Source organism: Tachysurus fulvidraco, chromosome 24 (genome assembly GCF_022655615.1).
Source record: "Tachysurus fulvidraco isolate hzauxx_2018 chromosome 24, HZAU_PFXX_2.0, whole genome shotgun sequence".
In the NCBI taxonomy this organism is placed as follows: domain Eukaryota; kingdom Metazoa; phylum Chordata; class Actinopteri; order Siluriformes; family Bagridae; genus Tachysurus; species Tachysurus fulvidraco.
This window is the reverse complement of record NC_062541.1, coordinates 5,468,716-5,493,728: the sequence shown is the minus strand read 5'-3', so window position 1 is coordinate 5,493,728 and position 25,013 is coordinate 5,468,716. Positions and strand designations below refer to the sequence as shown.

The 25,013-nt window shown below is 37.8% G+C and overlaps 1 protein-coding gene across 3 annotated transcripts in view; it reads left to right on the top strand.

The window, feature by feature from the left end:
- s1pr2 (sphingosine-1-phosphate receptor 2) overlaps positions 1 to 23,130 on the top strand; it is a 28,842-nt gene extending 5,712 nt beyond the window's left edge. For 2 of the 3 annotated variants that reach the window (XM_047808040.1, XM_047808039.1), the window contains one exon: positions 20,075 to 23,130. In XM_047808040.1, the coding sequence (XP_047663996.1) occupies positions 20,163 to 21,266 (1,104 nt within the window). In that variant the 5' untranslated portion in view covers positions 20,075 to 20,162 and the 3' untranslated portion in view covers positions 21,267 to 23,130. Of the gene's footprint in view, positions 1 to 1,866; positions 2,064 to 20,074 lie in introns of those variants that run through there. The other variant, XM_047808041.1, reaches the window with a different exon arrangement.
- Positions 23,131 to 25,013: the final 1,883 nt, after the last annotated feature.

Genomic DNA, 25,013 nt, shown 5'->3' with positions numbered 1-25,013 from the left:
AAAAAATGCCAGAAACAGCCTCATCTCAAGCACCGTTCTCTTACAAACGCACACGAACGGCCTTTCACTCCTTTCAGTCTCTCTTATCAGTCTCCTGCTGTCCAGCAAACGCGTCTGTCTTATAAACAGTAGTGTACGCTCATTTAGCAAAGGGACCATTGAAAACACATCCACAAATTTATGCTGTATACAGTACAGACACCCAGGACAATTTGTCTGGCTTCCACAGACAGATGTAACCCAGGCTCCATGGGGAAAACTTTATAAATATTTACGGAACAGGGATCTGGCTAAGGAAAAACTTTCGCCATTTTAGGATAGGACACATTTTCACTCATGAGAAAAAGGGGAGAGCCTTCAATGGTCTCCTGCTGTCTCTGCAGTTCACCACATTATTTCAGTAGTTCAGTTATTCGTGGTGAAAATATAAACTTTGATCTTGTACTGTAGCTCATATTGGCTTCCTGCCATGGTTCCATTTGTAACCTTCACTGATAATGAAGTGCTTGTTGTAGGGTTCTCAAAAGGAATAAGCAAAAGAATCATGAGCGTTGACAAATGGTTGGTTAAAGGAGATTTGGATAAATAAGAGTTCTTCAATACTTTAAGTGTTTTATGGTTGTAACCTTCTTTGAAAAAAAAAACACCTGCTCTAGACTTCTACTGTACGTACAATCCTTAGTGATTTCTTAAAAGAACAAACTTAAGAACCCTTTATTGAACAACGGTTCCTTTGAGGATTGTTATATGGTTCTGTAATACACAAGAATCAATTCGGGTTAGAAATGTTACTCTAATCATTTATAACAAATAGACAGAACACGTGTTTTGCTTGGTTCTACTATCTAATAGAGAATTATTTTCTTATGTGCTTCTATATTGTCGTACTGCTGTTTTGGGCTAATGCATCTGGAAACTCGGGTGGAATGAGCCACAACAAAAAAAATATTTGTTAACATTGTTTACCGAACTTCTTCTGGAATAACACAGGTCACAGTGCAATCAGCAACAGAAAGCTGTGCATGAACGCAACTTTACATGAACTCAGGGATGATAACAGGTGCTCTTGATCCGTCACTGGATGGCAGTTTGTCCGACGATGAACATGCGAGAAACCCCCATAAAAAAAAAAGCACAGAAGCACAACCTTGCATTATATATGAAGTACTTCGTAGCTTTCAACCAATTCAAGAAACTGGAACACAATATGGGGCTAAAAGAGCACCTCTAAAAGAAATCGGAACAAACTGAAGAAGGATTAACATAAACTGGAGACATGGTGTCTAACATGGGTTCTTAGGATACTTTCTGGGAAATCTAAATGGATTGTACTTGTATCCGTCTTACACCATCTTTTTATGGTGCTACATATAACATCATTATAAAGCACCAACAGGAAAAACTGAATATTTCAGGGTGTAAGTGTTTAATTTGTAACTGTGACTGATGTCGGTTGAAGATCTCAGTTGTTTTTTTTTGTTTTTTGAGTTGATAAGAGTGTTGAAATTGAAGGGAGTCTGATGTCTACTACAAAATAACGGTTGACCTTCTGTTAAATTTCGTAACAGGAACAAAAGTCTCACACTGGGCCACACAGATGGATTCAAATATTGTGCTTCTTTAGTTTGTGGATATTTTTGACTGAGTCATCAGAAGTGAACGTCAAATGCTCACAGTTCTCTATTTTAACGTTTAAAATGTTCAAAACAATCAACGGTTTTTGTTAAAAAGTTAAGCATCATGCACTGTGACAATGTGCCATCTGTGTGACCACAGTTTTGCAGTTTGAGGGAAGGAAAAACAGGTGCAATCTTTACACTAGCATAAAAAATATGCTTTGCGTCTGGTTCTTTCCCACAGTGTGATAATGATCTCTACTTTCCTGGCCACAAAGAGGCTTGGAAACTCTTTCTGGAGTTGCTGAAGTATGAAGGAATAAAGCATTTTCTGATGAATTTGTGGCTCTAGCATGCGCTCTAGCTGACCCTGGCGTTTGTGGTTTAAGCCTGTCTGTGGCTTTGAGGATCAACTGCAGCGGTTTTAGTGCAGAAAGGCCTGAGCAGGTAAATTGGAAAAGGGGGCACATGTGGGTTTGCATGTGCCCCTCCTCCCATCTTCTCAGCGCATTGTTTCTACTCCATGCTTTTGTTTGTGCAGCTGGAGAAGCTAGTGCAGATCCCTCCTGTTGGGTTGCAGAAAGAGAAGAAAAAGTTGGATGTTTCGTGAACCGTTCCTGAGAGAGCTGGGGGTTTTTCTAGAGAAGAGACTTTCTTTCTGATGTGTCTCTGTCGGGCACGGTCCTTTCAGGTCAGCCCTCTGTGATGGGATTAGATCCATCCGTATGGTAATGAGAAGTCATGAATGTCCATGGGGCAGTTGAAGATGGATCCTGTGCTTTTTAACATGAGAATGACCAGGCTCTTGGTTTTGTGTACTTCTGAGACATTGTTGCCGTTGACTTGTGTGGCCAAATCGTTGCATAGTCGCGTGTTGAAACAGGAGATTGAAGATTACGAAATGTTTTTATGTGGCCTTTGCAGTTGCCAGATGTGACTACAATGGATTTGCATAAAATCGTTTTAATGCTTTTGAATAAAATGTTTCAGTGTGGAATTAACCACACCTGTAGATGAATACGAGTAATGACTTTTTCCTTTGGTTCAGTTGGTTTTGTTGTGTGTGTGTGTGTGTGTATATATATATATATATATATATATATATATGTGTGTGTGTGTGTGTGTGTGTGTGTGTGTGTGTGTGTGTGCGTGTGAAAACTTTCTTGTGAATGCAGTGCACACCACAGTTCACAGTGGCAAACTCATGGGTCACTGATAAGATGTACGCACAGTGATAAGACCCAAAAATACACGTGCGTTCATGTGAACGGGTTTAGACAAGAGGATTCTGCGGCTTCTTAAACATACAGCGAGCTGTTCGTTAAAATTCCAACATATTTAAGCTCCTTTTTAAAATTCCAGCTGGTTCATTTGCTCACATTTTAGTTAAACTCACAGGACCTGTTGATGGGTCCAGAATTAACATTCTTCACTCTTTTTACGTGCATATCGTTCCTATTACTTTAACTGCTGTTGCTAAATAACTTGCAGCAGGGGCTCTGCAGCCAGAGGCCTCCTAAACTGTAAAATAAATTCCACAGACCCCCTCAGTACAGATTTAATGTGTACAATTAGTATATTTGTTCTCATCTATTAGTGGAATAGAGCTTTCAGTTCCTGACAGAACACGTTAAAGCCGTCATTAGCCAAACAGTCTATTAAAGGTAAGAAATCAATAATAACCATGATAAGGTGGGTCCACTACTGGCTTTGCTCTTGGATTTAATTCCTGTTTATGTCCAAAGTTTTCTAGTTATATCCTCATGCTCCTAGTTGTGATGTCCATTCTTTTCCATCTTTCTGTGTTTCCTGTATATGAGGTGACCGTAGCTATGAGCTGATAATGATTTGCTACTAAATTATTTAAAGAACGCTCCTCTGCATCCTGCATCCTCTTATCACACGTTACACTAGTTAATGAATAAAAAGATTTGAGGTCAGTATTCAAATAAAGCCAGCTGGGAGCTTATAGCGTTACAAGATGTTCCGTTGTTCTTGGTCTCTATTTTCTCTATCAGAAAATAGCACCATTGCGTCTAAACAGACGTCATGTGGAATTTCGTATCAGCTTAACAAAGTGAAAGATTCACGTTTCGATTTTTAACACTGATGCTAAAATACAGCATCTTGTTATGATTATGCAGTCACACTCTGTTTCTCAGAAGTCTAATCTCTTCACCTGTATCACTCAGCTGGTTGTCAGCTGGCATATTTAAAGCTCTGTAGAGATAAGATCTGCAGACAGAGAGCTGCACAGTTCTCAATCTACCGTCTTATTATACTCTTTGTGTTAAAACCGGTCTCTGTAAAGCAGGACTGTCTGAATTTGATCTGTTTTCAGATCCGTAGTATGAACTGAATCCCGCTCTAACCACACCCAGTGTGAAAGTTAAATGCAATAACTCAGGAAGGACACAAAGGTGCCCAAATCCTGGGGCTCCTTTGGGGAGCACGTTATGTATCAGTAACTAACAACACGAAGATCCGTCTGGGTGTAAATCATTTACAGCTGTTTAAAAACTTCGAACATGAATACGTGATCGATTGTTATGTAGACCATCTGAGCTAAACACAACTGCTAACACTACACTATAACCTCAGATGAGAAAAAGTTGTTTGCTTTGTTAGCAATGTGTTTTGGGCTCTTTCCTGCCAATCTGCTCACAATTGTAGTTAAACCCATAAATTTCCAGGACCTTTGGATCAGAATTGATCAGAATACGCTTTCCTGTTGCGAAAAAAAAAAAAAAAAGAAAAAGTAATGTTTTGTTTAATAATGTTAAAATTCTATGTTAAAAGAAGCTGTTTTATTATACTGCCTACATGACACGAGTTTAAGGTTAAAGAGCAAGGTTAGTGCGACGGTCAAAAATTCACATTATACCAAAATCGCTGTTTGAATTCTCAATTCTGATTGGTCAGGAATCAGCAGGCTATATTCATTAGTTTAACTTAATCCTTTCACCTGTGTGGTGGACCATGGTGCTGTTTTCTCTGAGAAGACGTTTACTATCACATCTTTGTGCTTTATAACTTTCTCACTGTCCATGTTGTGTATTTGTGTTTTTACATGAGTGGATGAACCTAGAGAAGAAGTCGATGCTTCACATTTTCACTGGAATATCATTGTTGACTTATAAGTTTGTTGTGCTATTAAGAATACATGTCACTGCAAGCAAAGGTAAAAAAATAAATAAGTCGGGTTCGACTCTCTTCTAAAATAGAAAAACGAGTGCTGCTTTGTTTTGCATCAATTTTCAGCAAAGTATGAGAGATATAGTTCATGCTGTTCTCAGTCACTCAGTACAACTAGGTGCTTTCAGACCATGAGGGTGCCCGGATGTACACCCCTCCTCTGTCTCATGTTGATAAAAAAATATGATAAAACATGAATAGAATGAGTATAGAGACAACGTGGAACTAGTGTACGGCTGTCAAACAAGCATGGCCCTATATTAACGGATGTGCTAATGGGTGTAGGAGAGTGTATGTGAGAAAGTCATTTGATGGAAATTTGAAAGGTTGCTCAGAGTTAGTACTCTATATCTCAGGGTCAAATCATCAATGCAGCAATATGAGTATGAAGGAACTTTCAGTTCTTGTTGGCTGAATGAAAAGGTACTGAAGACAAAAGCGACCCTTGTCTTGTCTAGACTTACTCAAATCGAGACATGAAATAAGGAAGTCATGTGACTTAACAGCTAATGGGATTGTGTGTTGGGTGATGTGAAGGTCTTGCATGGAGGTATGTTTAGAACAGATCCTCTTCTCCTGCTGTCGGCTTTGATCTCAGAAATGAGGTTTAATGTCGATCTAGTTTGTGTGTGTGTTTGTGTGTGTGTGTGTGTGTAATGGAGACTAGATATAGTAGATAAAAGCGAATGACGAAGTGCAATGACTGCATTGACTGCCTCTCATCCAGTGAGACATATCACTCAGCACGGCTGCTGACCATCGTTACACACCAGTGTCTCTATTTTCCTCTCTTTACACCCACATGCTAAAAACTTGAAACAACAAAAACAACCGCAATAAACTAACCATAAACGACATACACAAATGGGTGCCCAAGTGTGCATGCATTCATGTATGAAAGCCTTCATTTTTCACCGGTTTAACAATTAATCTACACATGTACAGGAAAATGAAAAGGATGCCACTTTAAAAGTCTGCATCTTTCTTTCTGATTGTGATGGAAATATAGCTTGATAATGCTCTACTATCTCAGCCGTTTGTCTTTATAACAGACATTCTCTGACTGCTTTCACATCCTCGAAAAAGCTTTCAAATCCTCTTTGTTTTATATATATATATATATTCTTCAATCTCTAGTTCTTTATTACTTCTACACTAACGGGGGATTTTTACTTGCCCATAAGACTATAGGTCCTGAGTTTTGCAATTGTCTGTCTAAGACTTCACAAGTAAAGCACTGACTTATCATAACACTTATTTACCACCAACTCTGAGGAAATTGTGGCTTAACTGAAACTTCCACATACTCTGAAAAAGATGAAGAGTAAATTTAACAGTAAAATAAATTTCAAAACTTTGAATGACTACGAGTGAGTTTTGACCATAAAAACCTTCAGGACAAGCTACTGCTTCTTTTTGTGGTTTAGTAATATTGTTGGAATCTTACACTTACACTTAAAATACACTTAATACCAAGGTATTATTATAGTATATAGTTTTCTCAGAAAGATGAGTGTGTCTGCATCGTACACATACGTGTGTGCGTTTGTCAGCGTGTGTGTGTGTCTGTGTGCGTGGGTGGCTGGCAATATTAATATTTATCTCTGAGTTTCTGATAACTTTTTTCAGCTTGTAAAAAAGTGTACATGTGAGTTTCTCAGGATGTGTTTTGTGTGTGGGAGAGAGTTTGTCTCTGTGTGTGTGTGTGTGTGTGTGTGTGTGTGTGTGTGTGTGTGTGTGTGTGTGTGTGTGTGTGTGTGTGTGTGTGTGTGTGTGTGTGTTTGTGACAGAGAGAGAGAGAGAAAAACCTTTTGTAAGTATGCTATCACTAAGCTAAACTGTGTGAATTGTGTGAGTGTGTTTGTGTGTGTGTGTGTGTGTGTGTGTGTGTGTGTGTGTGTGTGTGTGTGTGTGTGTGTGTGTGTGTGTGTGTGCATTCGTGACAGAGAGTGAGTGACACCTTTTTTAAGTATGCTATCACTAAGCTAAACTCCGTGAATTGTGTGTGTGTGTGTGTGTGTGTGTGTGTGTGTGTGTGTGTGTGTGTGTGTGTGTGTGTGTGTGTGTGTGTGTGTGTGCATTCGTGACAGAGAGTGAGTGACACCTTTTTTTAAGTATGCTATCGCTAAGCTAAACTCAGTGAATTGTGTGAGTGTGTGTGTGAGTGTGTGTGTGAGAGTGTGTGTGTGTGTGTGTGTGTGTGTGTGTGTGTGTGTGTGTGTGTGTGTGTGTGTGTGTGTGTGTGTGTGTGTGTGTGTGCATTCGTGACAGAGAGTGAGTGACACCTTTTTTAAGTATGCTATCGCTAAGCTAAACTCAGTGAATTGTGTGAGTGTGTGTGTTAGTGTGAGTGTGCGAGTGTGTGGGTGTGCTCAACTCTTTAGTCTGTGTGTATTATCAGCATGTGTGGTAGCTTTCAGCCATGTCCTCTTGATGAGAGATGTGAAAAATGAAGAGAAGAGTTAAAGAGCAATGCTATCTTATATCCTTGATGTTATTTGCTACATATCCCGTTATCTAGATACTTTCTCTCCATCTTTTCCACTCTCTTTATCGTCCTAGGCACAAGTCACATCAGGACAGAGCATATCGTTATATCGTTTATACACAATACTATAAAAACGCTGATTGCGAATAAAGTACATCAAGTGTATAAAGAAAACAATAAACAACGTTCCGGTAAACCAAGTGCACCACAATACAGGAAACACACAGGAGAGCAGCAACACATACACAACATGCACAGCGGGAGATGAATAGAGAAATATAGCATGCAGATTATTTTAAAATGCACAGAATAATCAGATAACTGGAAAAAATTCAAACAACAAACTTCAGGCCATGACATGTTTGGTAAGATATTCATCCGATTAATAGCGTATATGGAGAATAGCCGGATTACGGAGGATCCTGTAATGGCGTTAATTGGATATTGCGGTATGGTGTTTAATGAGTGCTTGAAGAGAATTTTAGAAGCACTGTGTTTACATCCAGTTACCTGAAAATGACTGACAGCTGAGACACAGGATGCGACTGAGCAGACAGGATGCTCAAGAGTGGTAGTGTAGGTGTGCTGGGATTTGACATTCTGTAGCCCAATACCTTAACCACAGCTTTACCACATACACTGCTATAATTTGATAATAACAGAGAAAAGTCAGAGTTTGATTATTCACTTCTAAATAGATGTGTGTATCGCTATAACTTGTTTGCAGTTTCCTGATTTATTTTCCATACAACCAAACAAGTGGCCTATTGTGCACTTGTCTTCATAAACACAAAACAAACTCAGATGTCTATTCAGAATTCTATTCATTTGCAGGTTCTATTTTAAACATATACAAGGTTCTTATCACTTCTATCTTTGGTTCATTTGCAGCTGCTACATGCTAAGAAACATCCTGTTTGTAGAAAGAAAGAAAAAATTAGGATGTAAAAATCAAATTATGTTTTTGCTGAATTTGCCATGTAAGAGGTTTCACAGTGATGAAATATCCTCTATACATCCAGTCTTTAAATATCCAGCTGTTTGTGCAAGATGATATGTTGAGAACAAGAACGATAAAATGAGGAAATATGAAATAATCTGCTTCACCGTATACTTTATCGCTCTCAAACCCAAAGCTATACTGTAATATTAAATAAGTATTCAATAGAATTCAAAGTTTAATTCGAGGAATTTGTGAAGGAAGTGGAAAGAACGCACAACTCAACTCTCACCTTATTTTTCTCGACATGTTTTTCTCATGAGATATGTCAACCTCGGTGGGTAATTTGCAACTCAGTGTCTCCAGGATGTCTGATATTCAAAGGAGCTTTGAGATTTTGTAAACCTAGCACAGATTTTCGGAAGATTCAGCCCGAAAGGTGTCATGTGAGATCGTCGTGACAACACGCATTGAGACAAAGCCCTCTTCCATTAATGCTTGTCGAACATGAGTAAAGCTGTCATGGACCGTCATTACCTAAGGTTTGTGTTTTTACATGTGTAGGTGTTTTAAATGAAGAATCGTGTGCTTGCAGATTCAGTTTGAGTCGTTTTCTGCAAGTTTTTTTTTTTTTTTTACAAATAATTGAAAAAGATGCAGCAAAATCAAGCTTTTTTGGGAACAATCACACAAATCTCCACAGAATCCTGGAGGGACTGCAACATACCATGGTTTCTATACATTGTCATGATAATCTATTTAAGTAGTTGTTTTGAATAAACATACACACAAACACACACACACACACACCTTTCTTTTCTGAAATTTTTCTTTTGAAACGTTTGAAACTTTTTTCACAGCTTTATTGAAGGCTATTAAACCTCAGTCAGTAAACATCTGAATATTACATCTGAATATTACATCTGAATATTACAGCCATTAGTGTTTTTCTAATACAGACATAAAACGTTCAGCTGTGATGCTGTGATTCATTTTTCTCAAGGTTTTTGACTATATGTTGCAACCCAGTCGCACGGCAGATTGTGACATAGTCATAGTCATGACATCGTATCGTATGACATCGTACTGAATTATCAAGCACACGTTCGTGTTTATGTGTTGAAAGGAAGATGAGGATTTCATTAAAAGAGAATCGGCAGTGGGTCATCAGGTAGTTTTAGCGAACGATACTTCCTATTGAAATAGATTAGATCGAAAGTCGTGCTGTGACACGAAAAAAAAAAGGAAATTCGTGTCCACAAACACGAATCAATGGATTAAATTTCGAGACTATGTTACGAACTGCCGTGAGACTGGGTTATATGTTGCTGTGAAAGAGCTCACTTGTATCACAGCGTACAAAAATGTACATCTCAATTTGGGAAACCAATGTATGGAAGTACAAGCATCCAATCAATTGCATTGATAAAATATATTCTGTATAAACACTCTTTTTAAGTCCTACACAAACTTCTGTTGAGTCAAGGTATCACGCCACAGAGTGCCTAGCATCTAGTGTGCTTCAGCAGACTAGGAAAAGCAGAATATATCAGATTACTTGAATACTTAATAATCTGATTACTGAACTAAAATCCAGGTGTCTTGAAATCCAATAATGGCCAAAATTGGATATCAGATGTCCCAGTGTGTCCGTTAATGAACGTTTGAACAATGGCGACTGCAGAAATCAGATATGTAGGCCTAATGTATTATTAGTGAGCATTTAAATGCACTCGCTGGTGTCTAACCGTGGCCCCAGTATGGCGTCAGTCAGGCAGAAGCACTCACTTCAATCCTTTACACTATCTGAACTCTTCTCTCATGGCCTGATATAAATAGCCAAAGGTTAAAGGTCATGGCAGAAAGCTGCTTCATTTAGCCTATTGCATCAAGGCTAGTCCATGTACAGCCATCATGTGAGATTGTGTGTGTGTGTGTGTGTGTGTGTGTGTGTGTGTGTGTGTGTGTGTGTGTGTGTGTGTGTGTGTGTGTGTGTGTGTGTGCATGGATAAAGCACGAAAAGAGATATGCAGCAGTTTGTGCTCTGCTAAGCGTGCTAGACGAACACAGCGGATGGGAAAGAGACACTGAGCTAAACACCTCATTCTGTGGCCAGTTTGCTGTGCTTGTTATGCATTTATTTCCCTGCTGCACGCGTCCTGTCTCTATAACTTCTCACCTTTATGCTACAGACATTACATACTCAGTATTTTTTTTTTTTCAACTCTTTTGATGACTGACTCAGACTCACCTTTATCGCCATTTACTGTGGGTAAACATGTACAAGAGATTTGTCCTGGTGTACTGGGGCATACAGTAGTAATGAGGCAAAAAAGAATAAATATAAAGAATCTATAAGATATGAAAACTTTGAGTATAAACATAAAACTAGAAAAAATAATGAAGAAAAAATATGAATATAGACATTAACTGCATAATGGTGCAGAATGTGCAGAAGTGGAAACTATAGGAAGTTGGGTCGCTTGTGAGTCTGTGTGTGTTTAGAAAGAAATGGCAGTCATGTAGAGGATGCATTGTAAATAACATTTGCTGAAATGTGTGTGAGGCTTTTGAGAAACTCTGTATATGTTAGATTAGGTATGTAATAATCCCATTAATCATATTTTTGTATATGATTGAAAACACAATTTATCTGCATACAAACATATACTTTTTGACCCAATAACAAGCCTGTATTCTCTTGTATGGGTTAAAATGTTATTATGATGCTGTAGACAAACCTTGAATATTGCATTTGCTACACAATGAGACTGCAAGATGCCTAATTGTACATAAAGAATAAAACACTTAATATAGTCAACAACGGGGTGGTATGATGCAGCAGTATTGAAAGTCCACACTATAACCACATTAATATGCTGTTGATTCATTTCCAGCACAGGGCATCCTGAAGTGCTTTGTTTCTCTTATAATATAGTAACTGTCCAATGATATCAGATTCAGAATGTTTTTCTTAATCAGTTTAGCTATACATTTCAAGTTCGTTCCTGTTACCGCTCATTGGTCAAGGTGCAAAGAAACCCTAAAGCGCGACATCTTAAAGAAAATGCTTACTGCTACAAAGCACTAGTGCTGACACTGAAGACTATATTTATATGTGTGGGTGCGTATGTGTCTGCAGTTCCTATGCAAACAGTTCTTTCTTAGAACAGCTGTCAAATTTGCTGATATAGAAAAATAAAAAAATTTTAAAAAAAAATCAGAGAATTAAACAAAGCAGTTGTGTAAAACTAAATTAAGCCTAATCAAACCCTGGAAAAAAAAACTCATGCACGTCAGTAGAAAATGAAAGGTCATTATAATCATTAGCGTGCTCAAGCTTTGGCAATATTAGATCTGTACAATGCAAACAATATACTGTGCATCACTAGTTTTATATATATATATATATATAATGTATAGTGTTCTGTTAGTTTGTATTGTGGAACAGGACAGAAGTGAGGGTAAGTATTTGGGGCAGGTCAGTAGAGAGGTGTGAATGAATGACAGTGACCTGATAGTGTGATAGTGTTTGGCCTTGGAGCTTGAGAGCACTGAGGTCTATCAGCTCAGCTGAAGTCATACAGATTCACCCATGACTCCCTCTATGGCCTTGTCCTTCACGTGGAATTTTTTTTCTCCGCTTCCTGTGCCGCCTCCCCTCCCTCTCTCTCTCTCTCTCTCTCTCTCTCTCTCTCTCTCTCTCTCTCTCTCTCTCTCTCCCTCTCTCTCTCTCTCTCTCTCTCTCTCCCTTGTCTGCTACATTACGTAGCTCAAATCAATATCATATCCTCTGACAGTGTACCATCTATCTCACTTTTTTAGCTGCTTCATGCTTCTGTTACATTCTCCTTTGTAACATAGTCTCTTGTTTCTTAGTCGAGATATAAATCTCAGGTTCCTTGCTGCAAAATCATTTCTGTGTATGAGATTTGTGGCCACTCATTCTTTTACATGTATTGCTGCATACATGATGGCAGTCGTGCTGAGCTTTGTGGCTTTGCAAAGGCAGTGAAGTGAAAAGGCTGCGAACGTGATGATATGGGTAAGTAAAGAATCGAAGTGGGATTAAGGTTGACTTTTCACACCCTAAAGAGCTGAAACAGCAAACACTGACAGGCCCATTAGCGTGAGAGAAGTCATTACGCAACCACATGTTGTACAGAGACGGCTGAGTAGGAGGAAGGCCCGACTGAATAATATGCATGTATGCACACGCACATGCTTACACATTAGTGCTGCCAGAAATGACTTCACATTATTTGTACTTTCAGATTAAAATGTTCAGGGGCCAATGAAAAATCATTGCTTCATTCACACTCACACTTTAAAATGTTAAAATCACTGTATGTTTAGCTGACACAATTTCTCCTAATATTATTCTAGGAAATTAGTAAATATTGTTTGTTAAAATATGATTTATGGTTAATCTTTTTCAACACTGTGTATTAAACATTAAAAAAGTGATCATAGTAAAAATCCTGGGGATTTTTTTCTATCTGAAACGTACGGTGAAATCTACACAGTGTATTTAAAATAAATAATTTTTATTTCATTTTCATTTTCATTTTTTTTTCTTTAAAATAAATAAATTTTAAAGTACATCATTGACATGATTGTTAGCATACAATATTACCAAAGCATCATGATAGAAAGGAAAGAAGAATTAAAATTAATATCAATAACTTATACTGTTTTCTTTGCTGTAATAACTCTCGCATTAACACCTACCTGTTTTTGGATCACAGACTAAGTGCACTAATGATATTTTATTGTATATCATTCATTCATTTTCAGTGCATGCTTTTTCATCGCTAGGGTCACATGGATCTGAGCTTAAATGTTTGGACAACAGTATATTGAAGAGCACCGAGCAGACACACAGTCAAACATTCACCTAAAGGCACCTTTTTTTAGGTGGTGAAAACACACGTAGAACATGCAAAACTGTACATTCAGTATCTGTGTGAAAAGTTAAATGGGTTAAAGTTAGGGGCGGGGTTTGTGTTCATACCTTTACCTTTTTTGTGACATGACATTCTGTGTCTGAGTATAATAATCAAATGCATTTTTAATACAATTAATACATTTAAACACAACTTAAGATTTTATCCAAGGCTTTTATCCATTTGGTATTTCATCAGAGCCAATCAATTCCAGTGAGTAATAATTAATTATTGCCTGCTCAAGAAGATGTGAATCAGCGTGTGGTCAGGAATAGCGCAGTAATGATTACATTTTTTTTATGCATGCCAGTTTGTTTGATTCCTTGTTGTGGCTTTTACTTTTATAAAATGCTGCATATTTGCTTAGGTTTCTCACTTTTACTCATGAAGGTGATAATTAAGGCTATCAGGTGTTGCTAAGTAATAATTACCCAAAGCTTTTGTGCAGTTGTCAGGAGCCTGTGTGTAAAGCAGCATCCATATTGAGGCCAAGATTCAGGTTTCACGACTTGTTGGTCTCAGTCATGATAATAGGTAACACAAATACGGTTTCTGTGCCTTAGCTGTGCATTACGTAACATGGTGCCAGTTTGGCTCACATTCTCAAAAAGCAGTAGCACAGGGAACAGACCACAAAGTGCAAAAGAAAGCCATGATGTGGTTTTTCTACCTGCTTGTTTTTTCTCTAGTGCTTTTTTCTTTTTCTGTTGAAGGTTCCTGTCCTGGAAGCATCTAAAAAGAGCATCTTCTCTTTCTCTCTCTCTCTCTCTCTCTCTCTCTCTCTCTCTCTCTCTCTCTCTCTCTCTCTCTCTCTCACACACACACACACACACACACACACACACACACACACACACACACACCTACACACAGTCTCTTTTTCTCTTTCTGCAGTTGAACAGGATGTTAGTTCTGTCAGCATGCTCACTTCCTTTGGCCTTTTTATAGCTATGGTGGCAGGTTTAGCTCACGCACGCAACCCAAGATCAAGACATTTGCAAATTTGAAAAGGAAAAATGAATAAATCGTTTCTTTGTAAGTACAGTATAGTGTGCAGTTCTGTTATTTTCCTTTATTACTACATACATGTGGTCTCATTCAGATCAAGAGCTTTCTTATGACTCAAACAGAAAATACTGGCAGACATTGACGTAAGCGCATGTTACAAAGTAGAAGTGAGTAACAGATACAGTTACAAGACACCATTCAGTTACAGATGTTAGGAGTGTATGCGTGCGTGTGTGTTTGCGTGCGTGTGAGTATGTGTGTGTTTCTTTGTATGTGTGTTTGTGTGTGTGTGTGTGTGTGTGTGTGTGTGTGTGTGTGTGTGTGTGTGTGTGTGTGTGTGTGTGTGTGTGTGTGTGTGTGTGTGGTTTGGGGTCTTTTGTCAGATTGAGAGATGTCAGCAGCCCCGCAACCAAACCAGCCCATCAGGTTTCACACGCTTTCAAAGCTCTGAGTTGTGTCTCCACAGTAATGTCAAGGCCACAAGTTAGTACGTCTGTGGTTAAGGTTCACTAAACACAATGTCTATCTCGCTGTATATCTGGAGGCAAGGGAAACGAGAGCAAATCATTTCCAAATATAATGTATGAAAATGAAACATCTCAGAAGCCTGATTTAAAAAAAATAAAAATGGTTGCTGAGCAACAGCATTGCCAAACTAAACTGCTTGCATATCACATGCTTTTTTTTTTCCTTAATGATCAGCATCCACCTGTGGTTGTGAGAAACATACCCCACTCCACTGACCTGATTAGAAACACTGACCTATAATTCAAACCACAATTTGCAAAGATATGTATAATGTATGTCTAGAAAGTCTATTTTCATTCATTGAACTAAAGAATCAACATCACGTAAACATTAATCAGTTTATTTTCTAAGAAAATTCCTATCTTACAAACAACTTGCATTTAAAAAACAGCTACATTTAAAGTGACTGGCTAAAATACTAGCGATTGTTTCATGGTATCATAGTGGAGCTTCTTGGAGACTCTGAACAGTTCAAGCACATGTTATAAACTGTTATAAACTCGAAGTGAAGAATTAACACCTACTTGTTTATCCGTTCATCTCTAAACATTCAGATTTGGTGGTCACTTCTTTTTATTTATGGCGTCAGTATGCTAATCAGATTAAGAAGAGGAACATGAAATTTAAAATCGTTGAAAAAATTCTCTAAAATCTTTTTTATAACCCTGTAGCTATTTACCATTTACATTTACTAGACTTGAGTCACTGGACTATTTATCAGTGTGGACAAATTATTTGCTTTAGCTGGAACCACATTTGTTATTTGTCTTCTTTTCTTACAATTTTACCTCAGAACTGAGTATTCTTAGACTGTGACCTAGTGAACCAGCATCGATCAAGTCAATAAGTCGTTCTCTATTGGTCTCTATGTATATGTATGATTCTGTATATTGCCAGAATGAAGAGTGTACACTTACTGATAAGTGAGGAGAGGACTTTATGAATCCAAACTCACATGTAGTTGTGAGAATTGAACCAGATTTTTAAATGCTAAACGAACCTGAACTCAATTTCAAACACTGAGGAAAGTTTGCTTATTTCCTCCATTTTATTTTATTTAGAGTTATTCATTACTATTAATTGCCTAAACTGTTGTCTAGAAATTTGCCTTTCTTCTCAATTTCTTTTCAGTTGCCCTTATTTAAAGTTCTTACCTTTGATAACCTTAAAAGAGAGGGTGTAAAATTCATCAGCGTATCATTAATAATTCGAATATAGGATTGAGATCCCTTTATGAAAGTGTTTACATCGAGCTGTGCTGGATGCAGAAGTAGACCATTGTCCATTGTTTAATTTTGAGGAAATAGTTGCAGTGACTCTGGGCTGCAGATGTGCGACAGATCCGAATGCAGCTGCACCTTTTTGTCTGTTTGTCAATGCTTGAACCATGTGTCATAGTCTGCTTACTTTAGTTAAGTGTGTGTGTGTGTGTGTGTGTGTGTGTGTGTGTGTGTGTGTGTGTGTGTGTGTGTGTGTGTGTGTGTGTGTGTGTGTGTGTGTGTTTGTGTGTGTGTTTGACAGGTCAGCATTCATGTTGGTATGCGACTTGTGCATGTGCGTGTGTTATGCAGATGTCTAAGATTCCTGTCTTTCCTGTGTGAAGATGCCATTCTTCGTCTCTGCAGTAAGCCCCACTCAGTAAAGACCTGCTGTGCATGCTGGAGTATTGACTTATACATTAAAACAATGTGCGCTACACCAAAGCATTGCAGATTTCTCAAAACCGATCATATCAGAAGATGTTGATTAAAATCTTACCATGCACGCTAGCAAACAGTACCTTCCCACAGCACAGGTTTCTATAATAACAGCTTACACAGAGATGTGTTGATTGTTCATATAAGAAGAATAATTTAACACTAATCAAAGACATCTCCAGAGGTGTCCAACGCTTCGTTACAGTCCAAGGTAAAAGAAAAACTTTGTTCTCCAACACAGAAACGTTTTAAGGACAGACGACTTTCTTAAGTAACATAACAAACTGCATTTTTTTTTGTCTTATTAACTATAAGCGAAAAATGGGGAAAGGAATGTCATTTCTAGTTATAATGTCAGTCATAAATTTCACAGATGTTCTATACTATAAATGGATAAAAACGGTCATTCTCTTTAAAAAAAACAAAACAAAACGTCCTTTGGTGGAATTGGAAGAAAAGTTTCAGGGTGTGATGTTATTTGGAAATAATCCACATCAGGGTGATATCAGTATCTCAGCTTTATTACACCACTTGATCCTTGATTATTTCCTATATAACCAAACATCGCACGTGTTTTTTATTCACAAATATTGGAATATTTGAGGAAATTCCTTTTCACGTGGTTGCTTCTGACATCAAATCATCTAAAGAAATGATTTGTACATAATAATTTACAAACCGATATGACGTTTGTTCTGGATTTATCATTTTGCCTAAGAACAACTGATATAATGTAAAGCACACTGCTTTTGGGAAGTGTACGCTCAGAAGAGAAGTGAGATGAAAATTGACGACAGCGATTTGTTTCATTTTCTACAGTCAAACTGTATTTACTACACTTTTCTTGTGTCAGTCAATCTCTGACCTTACAGTAGCTATAACACGTTTCTTTAAAGTAATTTCACATTATTTCATTTATTACAAATAAGTCATTTTATACAAAACAACACATAACATTTTCTGGGTGAAATTGTAACCGTTAATCAAGACACACTGGCCTGAAAAATAATTTTTTAATTAAAGAAAATTAAAAGGATTAACCACTTTTTTAAAATTGCCTGAATAAAAACAAATAAATACATTGAAATAGAACTGAAAATAAATTAGAATTCTTTATTGGACAAAATTGAGATGGCATCAAATACAACCAGTTAATGTTTTTCTATAACCTTCAAATTATTTGTGATTATTTGACTTTCAATTCGATTCAATTCACGTCCGTTTTATTTGAATTGTCTTACAACATATTTGTAAATCATAAGAAATATAGTACCAAAGGTTTATTATTATTCAAAGATTAAGATTATGCAAAATTTCAAGATTAATATTGTACTAATATTTAAATGCATTTGTATTTATCCCCAATGAACAAGTCTGAGGTGGCTGAGGTGATTGTGACAAGGAAAAATTTCCTTAGATGGAAGAGGAAGAAACCTTGAGAGGAAACAGACTTAAAAGGGAATCTCATCCTTATGTGGGTGACACTGGAGGGTGTGATTATAAACTGTTATAAACACCGGAGTGTGTTATTATGAATAATATCCATTCTACAGTCATATATAGTCTTACAATTGTGTATTGATTAAGAGGTTGTGTTCCTCAGAGACAACACGTAGTTGGCATCTTCTCTTTGAATGCCTGAAATACGCATGAAGCGGAATTCAAGTACCGTTACAAATATTTCAGCGCTTGAGCATCCATATTCTAAATTTGATTAGATGTTATTAATTTGATGTTTGACAACAAGTAGGTGTGTGATTACTAACCTATTTTCATCATGGAAAAAAGAGATGGAAAATTCCATCTGCTGATTCACCCACCTATATGTTCACAGTGATCAGTTAAAAAGACGTTATTTTTATTTGCTCTTTAGAGAAGTTATATTCAAATGATCCAGTTTGATATTCAAATCCAGTGGTTAACATGAGAGGGAAGTTGATTTTGTAGTTACACTAACATGTTTGCTCAAATGATAGATACAGGCTAGATTAGATAGCAGACCAATAAGCTAGATAACAGCAGTGTTTATTTAGGAAAGACTAAGGAGTTAAGATAGGGTGTGTAAAACGTCTTGACCGTGGCACTGTTAATTTGTTGTTCGCAGATTTGCAGTGTTCTGTTTGTTTCTCCATTGTAAGAAATGAGCATTAAAGTGACACAGAGGCGAGATGTGTAGAGTGTCAGCAAACGATGTGGGAGGAAAAAAGATGAAACCAGATTAGGTCTACTTACGTTTTCTTGTACCTTGTGTTAGGTGTCTTTTTTCTGTCTGTCACCTTGTTTCTCTACTCATCTCCAGAAAATGGGGATTTCTGACTAGAGGAAAGTTTGTAATTTATTAGTGTTCTGATCTATTATTCATTTCCTTTTTTCATCACAAAGTGTTTTTTGCCTGGCTTTTTCACACTTTCACCACAGATTTCTTCATACGTCATGTCAGCTTTGATTTTCCTACTCTACCTACAAAATGTGGGTGGGTTTGAAGAACAATCTGTGACAAGTAATGTATTAGCAAAGTGTGTGTGTGTGTGTGTGTGTGTGTGTGTGTGTGTGTGTGTGTGTGTGTGTGTGTGTGTGTGTGTGTGTGTGTGTGTGCGCATGCGTGGGTGCATGCGTGTGTGTGTGTGTGTGTGTGTGTGTGTGTGTGTGTGTGTGTATGTATGTAGCATGGGTTTTGGCATGGTAGATGTTTTCTCTAAGGGGAAATTCCAAGGCTCCTCTGGAGCTATTTTTGATTCACCAACATGTGTGTGATCCACAAAAGTCTGCAACAAATAAAATAAGAATCCATCATACTTGCTAAACATCATGTCTGTTAAACACATCCATTTACAGCATCAAGCAGGATGGAATGTGAAAATGCATTTAAACGATATCTCATATATTAAAGTCTGGTTTATTTGGAAACCATTCAAATTTGACCTTATTTAGATGTAGTTATGGTTATCACCCCGAAGTTGATTCATTTACTATTACAGCATGTTTGGAAGTGTTTTATTCCTCTTTTACCACAGCAATTGTATTTATTTAATTTAAAATTCGGATTGTTTTAATGATTGGGTAGTGATGGATCAAGTGGTTAAGGCTCTGGATTGGTGATTGGAAGATCAGGGTTCAAGCCAAGCTGCTACTGTTGGGCCCTTGATCAAGGCCCTTAATCCTCTCTGCTCCAATGGTGCTGTGTCATGGCTGACCCTGTGCTCTGACCCCAACCTCCAAAGTTGGGATATGTGAAGAAAGAATTTCGCTATGCCGTAATGTAAATGTGTCAAGATAAAGGCTTCAGTTCTTCATCAGATGGTGAACACATTAAGCTCAACGCTGTTATCAGTTATGGTAGCAGCAACACTCACTAACTGTTACAAGCACTGGCAGTAGAAACTTCCTCCTTCCATAAATGTTAAATAAATTTCTTCTTACTGTAAAGTTCATGTTCATGTTTATACTTTTTTGTTAATTAACAGGATTTTTTTTTATTTTTTTTTTACAGTCAGTGTTAGATTATTTGAGGTGTCTAAACAAGTCCCAGGAAATAAGCTGTTACTATAGAAATGACTACAGTGAGAACAGCTTTCAAGCAAACAAATTGGTTTATATATTGCTTCATTTGTTGCTATATGTTTGTTCACTTTCTGTACTCTTGTGTTGTTCTGCAGGCAACCCAGAGGGACCTCCTGGGCCACTGAGACGTGACGGCAGGCTTAAAATCTTAGACAGACAACTGGGTGAACGTCAGCAGAGACTATGGAAAACCAAACACAATGCTATAATGACCCAACAAAGAGCAAGTACTCTCAGTACTACAACTCAGCCCTCATCAAAGTGCACTATATCTGTGCCAAGAATTTGAGTGCGCAGAACTTAACAGATCGCATAACACGGAAAGATGGGTTTAGCTTCCTCAACATCGTTTTCATTATCATCTGCAGCATCATTATTCTGGAAAACCTCCTAGTGCTCATTGCTGTCTTCCGAAACAAAAAGTTTCACTCTGCCATGTTCTTCTTCATTGGGAATCTAGCGTTCTCGGATCTGCTGGCCGGCTCGGCTTACGTCGCCAATATATTTCTATCAGGCCCAAAGACTTTTGACCTAACGCCTGTGCAGTGGTTCATAAGAGAAGGGACTGTTTTTATTGCATTGTCTGCATCGGTGTTCAGTCTGCTCGCTATTGCTATAGAGCGATACATTGCCATAACTAAAGTCAAAGTTTACGGCTCCAATAAGACCTGCCGCATGTTCCTACTTATAGGAGCATGCTGGGTCACCTCAATCCTGCTTGGAGGACTTCCTATTTTAGGTTGGAACTGCATCAACAATCTGAACGAGTGCTCGGCCGTCCTGCCTCTCAACTCTAGCCGATACATCTGCTTTGTGGTGACCATCTTCAGCGTCATCCTGCTCTCCATCGTCATCCTATATGTCCGTATCTACCTTATTGTCCGTTCTAGCCACCAGGAAACCACTAACTCGGCTTCCTATGCCCTGCTCAAGACTGTCACTATCGTCCTGGGCGTGTTTATTGTGTGCTGGCTGCCGGCCTTCAGCATCCTGCTCCTTGATACCTCATGCCGGATGTCCTCCTGCCCCATCCTTAACAACGCTGACATTTTTTTTGGGATCGCCACTTTGAACTCAGCACTGAACCCGCTGATCTACACGCTGCGTAGTAAGGACATGCGGCGAGAGTTCCTACGCGTGCTGTGCTGCTGGGGGCTCCTCCAGAGTGGCCGACCTGCAGAACGCTGCTTAATGCAGCTCAAGAGCTCAAGCTCGATGGACCACTGCACCAGCAAACATGAACATCAGACAACTCCAATCATGCAGGACTGCACAACCTGTGTTTGAGCTTTATCGATGCTGCATCGTTAAAGGTCTGTGTGGGTTTAGGTCTGGAAGGACGTTGAGGTCTTTGTGTTTGCAGATATGGCACGCAAGCTAAATGCACCCATAAAACTCATTCTGCAATAGCTGAATTGTGCAAACAAGTGGTGACAACGGTTTTGCGTGTGAGTTTTTATAAAGCACTCAGACCTGTGTGAATTTTTAACCACTTTTTATTGACTCTTAGGAGCTCAAATCAAGTATTGGAATTGTCTTATGGACACAGTTCATGTACTTTTTTTTGTTTAGTTTTTTTTACTCAAGATTTATGATTTCCACTGAATGATTTTTACTTGTTTTGATACCGTTATTACTCACCATGTCATATTTAGTTGACTGGCAGTGACCAAAAATGTTTTTGTTTTTTTTATCAAAGTCTAAGATAATGCACTTTCAAGCATATCTGTGATTGTATGTATTTGTTACTGACTTGTGAGTCAGTTAAACTAACAAAGGCAACGTTGCATGAACGTAGAAAGGTGAGTCTCGGCTTGACTTAGGAGACCTGATTCACAAAGAAAAGGGAGGTACTGAATAGTTACACTCCATAGTGCACTCCTCATGAGCCATGGATGCAAAACCATGTTATGTATTCCATTATATTCCCTTTAATTAACTACAATAAAAACAACGTACTACATTTCATTATATTGCATGGCAAAACCTGTGTACAAACTAATCTATGGTGTATTCATGTACAATTTCATCATTAACCTTTTTTCTCTCAACCTCTCTGGCCTTTGCTTCTGTTTGTCTCTGTATTTGTGTGTGTACATGTGTGTGTATGTGTGTATATGTGATTTTTTTTTAACGACTAAGTGTTTCTTTTATGGAAGACACAAACAGAAAGTACATTTCCTTAAGCGAAATGGCACTGACATGTTTCACCCAGTCTGCAGTAATCCCTTGGACTTGTCTTGACAATGTTGTAGCGTCGCTGCAGCAGCGTGTGCTTTCTGTTTTTGTGCTCTCCTGAAACTGAATGTATGCATGAAGTGTTTGGAGCAAAATGCTTCTCCTTGTGACAGTATTACCGAACACTGATTGTTTTCGTCTTGTTGAGTATTGAGCTGTCTGAGACAATATAGAGGAATAGGGTCGCTGTGAAGCCTTGAAAGTGATCACCACATGTTAAATCTCTGATGACACACAATGGGTTGTGGAGACGGAAATTTATGACGTTGGGATAAAATTAAATAAACAGGTCACCTCTTTTTTTATTGTTGTTTTGTGTCATGGCCTCTAAACGCACACACTTCAGGCAGATGAGGGGGAGGACGCTGCGCTCTTATGTCAAAGGTCAGAGGCTAATAACTCTGCTTGAATCCATACTTCCTGCATTGACAGGAAGTTCAGTGTTTCCTATGGTACTTCCTGTTGTTCAGGACTGACCTCATCTTTCATTATTATTCTTACATACCACTCTAGCAAACAAACACAACAATTTGATCCCAAAATGTCTTGCTGTCTTTTCCTTTGTTGATAATCAGAGAAAGCACTTTGGCAGCTCTTCCAAAATCATTCAAAAAATATTTTTGCCTTTTTATTTTGCTTTTTTATATGAAGACTGTTCAAGCATGCCTATAACTTCCATTATGTGTAAAACCCTGTGCAAAAAAAAGTTTTGTATTATGCATTTATGACAATGTATGTATTGTATTTATGTCTAATATGTGTATATGTATGAACTGTCCTGCGTGCAATAGCATTGTGTGTCTAGTAGCAAGCTACCTGTGTTAAATCGGTACAATCCTAAACACTAATATTGGTACATAAACGTTTTTTGTTCATTACTTTTATATGAAATAAATTAGATACAAAATGCAAATGCCTATTCAAGTCTTATATTTAACTTCGTAAAAAGTTACTTCTGATATATTGTTGTTTTGATGTTGCTAGTCAATTTTTGAGTACATAATCTTTCTCAATCTAACACCATGGGGCTGTAATTTATTTTATGGAGAATCATCTGAAAAGGTGTTTTTTACTCTGATGTGTGAGATTTGCCCTTACATGAACAATATCTTCACTGGAAATGAAATTATACCCAACATGCACAAACATGGATAAGGCCAGGCTCGCTAGGACATGAAAAGACATTCGCCTGGAACCATTGGCTCTGCCTATTTACACACCACTGCCTGCCAGTTACAGGGGTGTATCAACTCGTTATAGTAAGCAGGCCTGGCATTGACGTGAGGTAAGAAGGTGATACAAGGTAAAAGAAAATGGCTTAATAAAAAACATTGGGCTCCATAGGTCAACCTCAGGTGGGGATTTTGGCTCTAAATAACAGTTTAGATTTTAGAGGAATAAAAACACAGCCTTGTTAAACATAAACCTAAAAAACTTGATTAATTAAATTTCAGTGTTTATAAATCTTTTTTCCTATATTTCACATTTTGAATCACTGTACATATGTACTGTACACTGTACAGTGTATATTTGAATTTGAACATCTAAAAATAATAATACACTTTGTACTGCATTCCTAAAGGCTCCAATTTTTCAATGTTGTGTGATTCGTTTACCTTTTGAGTAAGCTTTTCACTTCAGTCGATCATACATTCAAATCTGTGCATGAGGACATTACACAGTGCTGTTTTTCTGAAGCCTGGCTTTAAATCAGCCGGAGTGATAAAGGAGGTGGAAGAGTTTTCCTTGAACTTTTTATAATATGTTTATCTGGAACTCAAATTTAGAGTTATGTCATTAAATGCCTTGTTGAGTTTTTATATGTAAAGCACTTACTTTTAAAACTCAAAATGTGAAGCTCTATATATGCTAAATAATGTAAGATATACATTAGTTTAATATATATATCCCTTTGAATAAATCTTTGAGTTTGCTGATGAATAGTGTAATTTGCAGTAGACAGCCTATAGGCCAACAATTACAAAAGAAAAATCCTTTATTAATGAGTTCATTAAAAAACTATTAAGTTCTGTTATAAAGCCCCAAACTGAAGAACTACTAGAACCATTAAGGAACTAGAGTGAACCTTTAGTAGTAGTATATAAGTCTTAGTATTATATAACATTGTGTCTTATTCTATTTTTTTACATTAGGAAAAGCCTACTTATTGACACATTAATCTTCAGTAACCCTTTTTGCCTGGTCAGGGTTGCAGTGAATCTGAAGCCTTTCCAGAGAACACTGAGTCCAAGGCAGGACCAGGACCTTGAAAAGTTGCCAGTTTATCACAGGGCACTACATACGCTTACAGATTATTTGCAAGATGCTCATTTACACTTAGGAGTAAATTAAAGTACCCAGTGCATTTCCCACTAGTTTCTGGCATTTATGGAAACCTAAGAACTTATAAGAAAACCACATGGACATGGAAGAACATGTGAAACTCTGCAGACACAGTAAACTGAGCTCAGGATCGATCCTTTTATACAGGGGCCAGTATGGGAGGCACAGGCACTACCAGCTGCAATAAATGATTGGCTAAGGCTATCTAAAGAACCCTTGTGGAGCCTTTTTAATGAGTATACATGTCATGTTTGTTTTGTGAACGTTTTTTTTTTTAAATAAATAAATAAATAAAGATTTTAAAGGCTGCAGCTAGTAAACTGGATAGAATTCTAGCCCGTTTTTATGTCAGAGAATTCCTGAGTGGGAATGCAAGCAGACCCATGGGAGACCACGCCGCTGGGAAAAAAGCCAGTAACTGTCTGCAGGAAATGACATCAGGTTTAACAAACC